The 10,392-nt window shown below is 39.9% G+C and overlaps 1 protein-coding gene across 1 annotated transcript; it reads left to right on the forward strand.

The window, feature by feature from the left end:
* Positions 1–1,844: 1,844 nt before the first annotated feature.
* LOC108790796 (thymic stromal cotransporter homolog) lies at positions 1,845–8,774 on the forward strand. The gene is made up of 4 exons (XM_018561145.1): positions 1,845–2,934; positions 3,963–4,046; positions 6,641–6,797; positions 8,687–8,774. The coding sequence occupies exons 1-4, from the start codon at positions 1,902–1,904 to the stop codon at positions 8,772–8,774; spliced, it is 1,362 nt and encodes a 453-aa protein (XP_018416647.1). The 5' UTR covers positions 1,845–1,901.
* The last annotated feature ends 1,618 nt before the right edge of the window (positions 8,775–10,392 follow it).

A 10,392-nucleotide genomic window follows, 5' to 3' on the forward strand; every position in this document is an offset into this window, starting at 1 on the left:
AAATAAATGGTGCTCGAAGTAACTTCACGGATGGCACCGTGCAAAACACAAGATTGAAGAAAATAGGTCACCAGCACTGATTTCTGTGACATCATTGTCCATTAAAAGGACTCATTCATTTTAACTTATGGAGTGCTGGTGACCTATTTTCTTCAATCTTACATAGTGCACATTCACATCAGTCACTGCCCTCAAGGAGCTTACAATCTAAGGTATCAATCTCACATGCATACATACAGCCAATTAACCCACCAGCATGTCTTGAAAGTGTGGGAGGAAACCAGAGTACCCGAAGTACACCCATGCAAGCACAGGGGGAACGTGGAGATAGCGATCCAGCTGGGATTCAAACTAGGGTCACCTAGTGCTGCACGGCAGAATCGCTAACCACTACGCCACTGTGGTGCACACGATGGGAGGTTCTCGGGGTTACCAGGAATGAAAGGTAAGCATGTTTTAGATATCACTGCAGAGTATACTTAACATATTACAGCACTTCATTTCTGATATGATCAACAGCTATTTTTTGCACTGATTATACAGATATAAAAAACAATTTCAAATGTAGATTTAACAGACCAAAAGGGAGCAAATAAGAGAATTCCATTCCTAGAGTTTAGATACACTTTAATTAATTCACATGCAATATCCTTTTAGTTGTCAATCAACATCTGTCCAGGTGGTATGCTAATTTTGGTGTATTAAAAGGAATAACATATTCCCTGTAGTAAGGTATTAATGTTTATTTATGTTTAAGTTGTGGTGATTTATGTTTAAGTTTTTATTTTTAAACATATTACAGTGTATTACTGATTTATGTTTAAGTTTTTCAGTCTTTATATGCATGTACAGTATCTCCCAGAAGTGAGTACACCCCTCACATTTTTGTAAATATTTTATTATATCATTTCATGTGACGAAACAGAAGAAATTACACTTTGCTATAATGTAAAGTAGTGAGTGTACAGCTTGTATATCAATGTACATTTGCTGTCCCCTCAAAATAACTCAACACACAGCCATTAACCCCTTCGTGACTGACGACGTACAGTGTACGTCGCCAGCATCGGGGCTGTTTACAACAGAAGCGATTCTGCCGCCAGATCGCTTCTGTGTCCCGTAGAAGGCCCCCCCTGCCGGACACCGCCGCCGTGCTTCCCAGGCTTCGTTGCCCCTCCTACGGGCCCGGGACCGGCTTCCTTTGTTGTCGGCGGGGAGCTGGGGAGGAGGTCGACGAACTTCCGTTCATCGATCCCCTCCCCGTTCTATGGAACCAGGAACGCTATAACACCAAATTTAACACACCTGCAACCTTGTAACACTAACGAGTCACATGACACCGAGGAGGGAAAATGGCTAATTGGGCCCAATTTGGACATTTTCACTTAGGGGTGTACTCACTTTGGTTGCCAGCGGTTTAGACATTAATGGCTGTGTGTTGAGTTATTCTGAGGGGACAGCAAATGTACACTGATATACAAGCTGTACACTCACTACTTTACATTGTGGCAAAGTGTAATTTCTTCTGTATCGTCACATGAAATGATATAATAAAATACTTACAAACATGTGAGGGGTGTACTCACTTCTGTGAGATACTGTATATGGTTATTGTATTCCTTGGTGAATTCTAATATACTAGAGATTTATGGAAGGGTTACATTATCTAATATATAATGCATAAAATAAATATATATATAATAGTAAACTATAATTTTTAATGTGTTACCTTTTAAAGCATATGCCTTTGGAAAAAGTTTGGATCTGTTACTTTAAATGATCATTTGAAAATGCTAACCCAAATATTCTTTACAGCTTAATAGGCGCAGTGGCAACCTTAATATTGACACACAGGAATACTTCATAGTATTTATTTGCGATATGTAATTTTTTCCGGTGCAATGGAGACAGCAAGGACCTGGATTGAGCCTGTGGTTGCTGGGGCCCAGATTGCCAGCTCTTTTTATGACACTGCTCTTCTTATGGCTGTAAGAAATCACTATAACAAGACCATTGACTACCAACAGGCTTCTATCAACTCTAGCACTGATGATGTGTTGCAAAAAGCCATCTCAAACTTCTACATCATTTACAATGTTATTATGGGATTGACTCCTTTACTGTCTGCTTATATCTTGGCAAAAATCGGTGACAAAACCAGCAGGAAAGTGACTATATGTGTGCCACTGCTAGGTTATCTTCTATCAAGGATGTTTCTTCTGTTCATCATTCTTTGGGAATGGCCTATAGAAGTCATGTTTGGCTCTGCTGCTCTAAATGGTTTAACTGGCTGGTTTACAACATACTGGGCTGGCGTTATGGCCTGGGCCTCTATATGTTCTTCAGAGAGGAGACGTTCTCTTCGACTCGTTATTATTGAGATGGTGTATGGCTTGGCTGGATTTGTGGGAAGTTTAGTTTCTGGACACATATTTGTCAATTTAAATATTGCAAACCATGAAGGGACTATCCTTGTCTGTTGTAGCACTGGCTGCTATGCCCTCTGCTTTCTATATAGCTTGTTTGTTCTGCGGACACCTGAAGAAGTTAATTGCTCTGAGACCAGACCATTGTTGAACGACACTGATAACACTATGATACAGGCGCATTCAGTGGATGAATCTACAAGTGTGTCGCCATCTAAACTTATACTTATTACTATGTTTTCTAGTGTAATCCTCTTTAATATTTCTTTCACTGCAGCTGATGATGTGATCAATGTTTTTGTACTGAAAGCACCACTGAGCTGGGGTCCTATTGAAGTTGGGTATGGTAATGCTGCAGCTTACATGACATACCTAACTAGCTTCCTAGGAGTTTTTATATTATACCGATGTATGGGAGACTTGGCAATGATTGTCATTGGAATAATCTCATTCAGCTCTGGACTTCTGATTATGGCTTTCGTGCGCTGGACCTATATGTACTATATTGGTAAGTAAAAGGCATTCTTTATGCAGTCAGTAATATTCAGCAAGCTTTATTACAATGTTTGCTAACTTAAGTACCTTAAAATGTCTTACATTTTACTTAAAGGATTAATATACCTATATGAAACTTCCTCCCACCATCCGTCCTTTTTTCCTGCTTTCTCCCTTCTTTTCTTTCTTACCTCCTTCTTCCTTTTCTCACTCTTTCTTTTACTTCTTCATTCTTTTTTCTTCCCTCCCTCCTTCTTTCTTCCTTCCTTTCCTTTCTTCTCTCCCTCCTTTTTTTCCTCCCTCTCTCCTTCTTTCTTCCTTTTTTCTTTCCTCCCTCCTTCCTTCCCTCCCCCTTCTTTTTTCATTTCCCCCATGTCCACCTTCCTTTCTTCCTTCCTACCCTCCCTTCTACTTCCTTTCTTTCTTTTTCCTTTCTTCCTTTATTATTTCCTTCCTTTCCTCACTCCTTTTCTTCTTTACTTCCTTCCATCCCTTCTCCAGGTCTCAGGAGCAAACAAAAGCTTGCCATTTTGACAGTTCTAGCCAGTAGCATACGTCCGTCAATAGAAAATCCACATTAAATTTTATTATGTGATAAGTGTTATGTTACCATACCTGGCTCTTGAGTTATGGGGTAGTATTATATAATGCAATGGGTGGACTAGACAGGGATATACATAGCTGAGTAGAAATTCCAATATTATATTAAAATTCCCAACAGATTCCGAACTGTCTGTGACACACATGGGCTGATTTACAAATCTTCTGCCCAGCATATAGTGCCACTAGATGGAGCCGCAGAGCATAGGCAATTCACATGCGCCTCAGCACCATCTAGGGGCAGGAAGAATTATAAATAAGCCCCATAGTGTGGCCTTCACATCATTTGAATGTTGCAGGTATCAAAAGCTGTGACTACACATTTCACCTGCTGGTTGCAGAGTATCCATACAGAAACAATGGTGCACTATTAAATATTTTTATATATACCTTTCTCTCCAAAACTGTATCCATGAATATTCATGTCTTTTTTTTTTTAAGCTCGAACTGTAATGATGTTCTCACAAATACCTACACCAACCATCAGATCAGTGATATCTAAACAAATTCAAGGATCATCATATGGTGAGATGTAATGTTTCATTTGAAATTCAGACACAAATATTAAGTAATAAGTGGAATGCAGGGATGTACATCTGTACAAATGGATGTATTTTATACAAATGTGGCATATACCAGCGACATACAGCCACTGACTTCAATGGTAGGCTAATTGCAGCAACTGTGAGTCCCTGGTGGGGAAAATTCAAATCATATACATTGGACAGACTAAAGGTGCCCATACACCTTACGATTATCGGACGAAACTTTTCGTCCGACGATCGAATAGTCGTACGATTTTCGTAAGGCAGCCCCATCCTGCCACGATGATCGGATTCCCGGGATCCGCTGCCCCATCTTGGATCCCGGGACCGGCTCCGAGGGCGTCAGGAGGAGGAGGACGGGAGAACTTGGAGCACTTGTCAGGATAGAAGGAAAATAGATGGGGCAAAATACCATCAAATTTTGAGGAAAATCTGCTGCCCTCTGCCAGAAAGTTATCAATGGGAAGAAGGTTTACCTTCCAACATGACAGTGACCCAAAGCACACACCAAAAATTACTACACAGTGGTTGAAGGAGAAATAGGTGAATGTCCTTGTATGGCCTAGCCAGAGCCCAGACTTAAATCCCATTGAAAATCTGTGGAGTGACCTGAAAACTGCAGTCCACAAACAGAATGTAACTAAACCTGAGCAGTTCTGCAAAGAAGAGTGGGCAAATATTGCAAAGTCTAGATGTGCAAAGTTAGTAGAGACGTATCCCAACAGACTAAAGGCTGTAATTAAAGAAAAAGGTAGTTCAACAAAATACTAACACACGGGGGTGATTCTTTTTCCAACTCGGTTGTTCTGTTTTTGAATTTTTTTAAATTTATTTTTGGCATGTTGGTGTTATATGTTTCACTTGAATATAAGTGGCACTGAGTAAATACAGCTGGATAAAACAAAAACTGTGTCTGTCTTTATTTCAGGCTGCAAAGCAACAAAATGTGATTATTTTAAAGGGGGGTGATTGTTTTCTATACCCACTGTATGACATGGACCCATAATAGTCCAAAAGGATTGTGCCACTGCACGCTTTTCAATGCCCATGATCAGAAATCAGAGCGCAGAGGTGATCCTCTTTTACATAATGGTGTATAGCAAAATCACCCATGTAGAAAAGCCTTGAAATGAATATGCAGCTTAGTAGGTGTAACTGAAGCCAAAACATGTTATGTACTTTGGATAGAGTGGAGAGGGATTAGAATACATGTCACGTTGTTATTGTTGTCTGTATCCCTGTTAGAGAGATTAACCCACTCTATTTGTCCTGGTGACATATCCTTAAAAGTGAAAGAAAATCCCACATTTTGGATTGTCATCAGATCAGGAATACACTGAAAATATTTCAAAGGGACACTAGTTCTGGTGACCCTGCTAACCACCAGGGCTTTCCCTCACTTCAGGCCGTTGTGTCTATCGGACAGGAAGTGAAGTGAAATCTCCCTATGGCAAAAAAAAGCTGACAGACGTTTTAACTAGGGATGCACCGATATATCGGCCACCAAAACAGGTGGTGCATCCTATTCTCAACTGTCACAGGCTGCCGAGCGCTGCGGGAGGAGAGTGCTGTGAGCAGCCGGCTCCCCGCACCGCTCAGCCTCCCGTCACAGATCGGCAGAGCGGTGTGATGGCAGAGACAGCCAGCGCTGTCAAAGGAGGCTGAGTTCTCCTCCCCGCACTGCACGCTCTGCCTCCGTGACAGATGTCAGGAAGGAGAGCGGTACAAACACTCAGCGGTCACTGAGTGTTTGCACATAATTGAGGACATAGTATGTTTACTATATCCTCAATTATGAATGAATGGGAGTGATCTACATGACCTCCTGTTCATTTATGATTGTGGTTATAGGAAACATACTATGTTCTCATGTTATGAATGAACAGGAACCCTCAGTATAGAGGATTCCTGTTCATTTATAACAGGGGCTGCAGAAAAAGAGATTGAGGACTCTATTCTCAATCTCTTTTTCTATTTTAAAAGATAAATATCAGGGTTCTGTTTAGACCCCTAATATTTCCCCCAAAGCCCCTAAAAGTTAAGTAAAAAATAAAAATATTTAATAAAAAATGAATATAAAAAATGAAATAGTTTATAAAAAATAAATAAACAGCTTATCAAAGTTTCGGCCTGACATTTCAGTTTTGAAATGAACCTCTAGTTTCAACCCTCCCTTACTTTATTGAACATTGGCTCCAGTTCTTTACTTTACACTTATTTACATTTCAGTGACTTGCTTTCCAAATAAATACTCGAAAATTCACTACAATCAAATACTTTGAGGAGAATTTATCAAAATTGGGGCAGACAGAATCTGGAGAAGTTGTCCATTGTAACCAATCAGATTCTCTCTTGAGTTTGTTCAGTTAAGCTTTCAAAATGAAAGAGAGAAGCCGATTGGTTGCTGTACACAACTTCTCCTTATTCTGTCTGCTCCAGTTTTAATAAATCTCCCTTTTGATTTGTACTTGTTTGCCCTGTGCTCTTTTAGCATCTTCACTGGGTAGAAGTGAATTCACTGTGGCAGTAAAATAAAAAAAAGACCCCTGTAACTTGTCTTGATATTTCTTTCAGGCAAAGTGTTCGTCTTACTTCAGCTGGCAATAGAAATTGTAGCAGTGAGCACTTCAGCTGGATTCAACAAACTTTATCAAGCTACACTACATTGGTACAGTGGGTTCTGTTTCATTGTATTTGGCACCCTGGGATTTCTCTGCATTATTCCGATTGGGTATGTTTTTTGAGATATTTTGGAACACAAGTTTTATTCAGTCATATTTAGTAAAATGTAATTTATAGACAAATAAAACACAGAAACACATGAGTGTGTGTATGGAAGGTTGAATGTTCTGCGCTATGAAACAGACCCAAAGGGGGAGATTTCACAGAGAGTAAGGGTTAACCGCAAGTTGCTGAAACTAAGGCCAGATAATGGTTTTAGAATAGTGAGCGCTATGGGTCTCCTGGAGTGAAGTGAGAATCCAACAATGACTCCAGAGAATCCAACAAGTGGTATAAAAATTATAAATATATAAATATCTCTAAGTGAACATCTTATTATGTGAACAATAAAAATTGCTAAAGTGATATGTGAATATTGTTCACATAAGATGTTCACTTAGAGATATTTATATATTTATAATTTTTACACCACTTATTTAATAAGTCATTGTTGGATTCTCACTTCACTCCAGGAGACCCATAGGGCTCACTATTCTAAAACCATGAGTGTGTGTATATTTGTAAAGGGTGATCAAAGCTCCTTCTCAACTTTAACAGGGTTATTCACAAAAGGGTGAAGAGTTTGGAGAAGGCAGGAGAAGTGAACAATCTAGGACAGCATAGCTGATATGTAAAAAATCTCCAAATCAGCTCACTTTCCAGCTCAGCTATGTTGTCCTAGATTGATCACTTCTCCAGATTTCTCCAAACTCTTCACCCTTTTGTGAATAGCCCTGTAAGTGTATCTAAACCCCAGAACAAAAATGCAATATTTTGCAGCTTACTGGTCCTTAGATGTGATAGAAGCATTAGTTTGGTTTTCTCTTTCCTTTATTTTTACCTATGAATAACACACTTCCTGTCCCTGAATGCCTATGCCTATTTCTTCACTGTATCTATATAGGGAGCCATAGTTGGCACCCAGGTTGGACTTTAAACTTGTCTTCCTCTCTTCAATATATTTACATGGAGGGGTTAGCAGCTTACAGGATGAAGGTAATGCATTAAGTTTTGTTATGCTACCAGTTCAGCTCACAGGAAATGACAAGTTATTTCAAGTATTTGCTAAAAATGTTCCTTATGTGAAAAATTAAGCTAATGCAGCCACCACATCTAAGGACTGGTAAGCTGCAATAACGTACATTTTTGTTCATGTTTAGACATCCTTAAAATGGCCCGTCACTCTCTGTAGACAAATCCACCCTTTTCTAGTCAAAAAGGACATGTTCCTGCTCCCACAGCCTCCTGGGATATCTACATCACATATCCTAGAAGGCTGCAGGAGCAGGAAACAGAATGGTCGGAGGGTGGACCGAGATGTGGGTCATTGGAGGCTGTGTGTCTGAACCCAGAAGAGACGGATGGGTCCGAATCACTGAATGTTGGGATATGCCAGCGCAGGAGGGGTGAGGAAGTGAAGTTTCACTTTAATAACTTTATATGTAAACTGTCCCTTCTCCTTGGGGGGTGGCTACTTTTGTTGGCCATAGTCCCTGTGTGTGTTGTAAAGTAGACAATGCTAGTTTACAAGGTACTGAATCTTCCAGGTTCCTGTGGCTTAAATGACAGTAATTGATTTACCACCAGTAAATGTTTGGTGAGAGTTCCATTTACCACTTTTATAAATATGCCCTGAGTTCCACCAGACTATATTCAGTCTTGAATTGTGTTAGCACTCTAGGTTTAGAAATTCGATCATGAGTGGAACAAAATGCCCAACCCACAAGTTTATCCACAGTAGGGGTTGGAAGCCATGGGGGCTTGTGTTCCATTGAGTTTTCATGTTAAAGTATTAAAATGTGGATCTTTAATAGAAATATTGTAATTTTTGATTTTGTAGAGAATTGTGGGTATATTAGCTAGTTATATATTTTATAGCATTGCTCTCTTTTTTTTCAGAATTGCAGCCTGCAATAGGTGTTCAAACATGGATCAAAGGGACCTCAGAAGCACAGCCAATCCAAGTCAAATTCCTGAAGAAAGCTGAGTCTCCCTCAAGTAGCATACAATACTCTGAACACATACACTCACTGGCCACTTTATTAGGTATACAATACTTCAACTGCTCGTTAACACAAATATCTAATCAGCCAATCACATGGCAGTTACATCAATACATTTAGACATGTAGACATGGTCAAAATGGTCTGCTGAAGTTCAAACCGAGCATCAGAATGGGGAAGAAAGGTGATTTAAGTGACTTTGAATATGGCATAGTTCTTAGTGCCAGACGGGCTGGTTTGAGTATCTCAGCAACTGCTGATCTACTGGGATTTTCATACACAACCATCTCCAGGGTTTACAGAGAATGGTCTGAAAGAGAGAAAATATCCAGTGAGCGATAGCTCTCTGGGCAAGCATACCTTGTTGATGCCAGAGGTCAGAGGAGAATGGCCAGACTGGTTCAAGCTGACAGAAAGGCAACAGTAACTCAAATAACCACTCGTTATAACCAAAGTAAGCAGAAGAGCATCTCCGAACACACAACACATTAACCCTTGAAGCAGATGGGCTACAGCCACAGAAGACCACACCGAGTGCCACTTCTGTCAACTAAGAACAGGAAACTGAGGCTACAGTTTGCAAGGGCTCACCAAAATCGGACAATAGAAGATTGCAAAAACGTTGCCTGGTCTGATGAGTCTCGATTTCTGTTGCAGCATTCGGATGGTCAGGTCAGAATTTGATGTAAACAACATAAAAGCATGGATCCATCCGGCCTTGTATCAACAGTTAAGGTTGGTGGAGCTTCGCATCATGGATGTGCAGCCGACATATCTGCAGCAACTGTGTGCTGCTATCATGTCAGTATGGACCAAACACCCTAAAGCAGGGGTAGCAAACCTCCGGCCTTCCAGCTGTGGGGAACTGCAAATCCCATGAGGCATTGCAAGATTCTCACAGCCACAGACATGGCTCCCGAAGAGAGATGCATCATGGGATTTGTAGTTTTGCCACAGCTGGAGTGCCGGAGGTTTGCTAACCCTGCCCTAGGAATGTTTCCATCACCTTGTTGAATCAATGCCACGAAGAATTAAGGCAGTTCTAAAGAGAAAAGGGGTCCAACCCAGTACTAGCAAGGTGTACCTAATAAAGTGGCCAATGAGTGTATATTAGTGTTGGCAATACTACTACATAATAAGGGAACCCTGTATACCCAGATATGGTTAAAATTCCATTAGGTCTTAGACACTTTATTTAAATCTATAATTTCTTAAGTCTAATAATGTAAAATTCAAAATAAAGGATTATTTCTCAGAAGCATGGATTTATGAGCTTCAGTGATATGGGGGTTACTAGGTAATTTTTAAAGCTATACTTCTCATAAGACATAAGAAATCGGATTTTAATAGTATCTCTTACTGTTACTAGGCAACATGACAGAAAGCATTCATTGTAATACATGATAATGACACTGAACTTCCTGTTTCACATTGTGAATATAAAACCACAGCATATAACGTTACATAATGTGTTATAATGTTCCCTTAAAACAGTTATAGTAACCCCAGGTGTATGTAAACCCTATCCCATCTTAGAGTATTTGCTCTCTTTTATACCAATAGGATTTATTTTTAAATACAGTATGTTTGATAACTGAAACC

This window comes from Nanorana parkeri, unplaced genomic scaffold (assembly GCF_000935625.1).
Source record: "Nanorana parkeri isolate BGI_ZX_2015 unplaced genomic scaffold, ASM93562v1 scaffold504, whole genome shotgun sequence".
In the NCBI taxonomy this organism is placed as follows: domain Eukaryota; kingdom Metazoa; phylum Chordata; class Amphibia; order Anura; family Dicroglossidae; genus Nanorana; species Nanorana parkeri.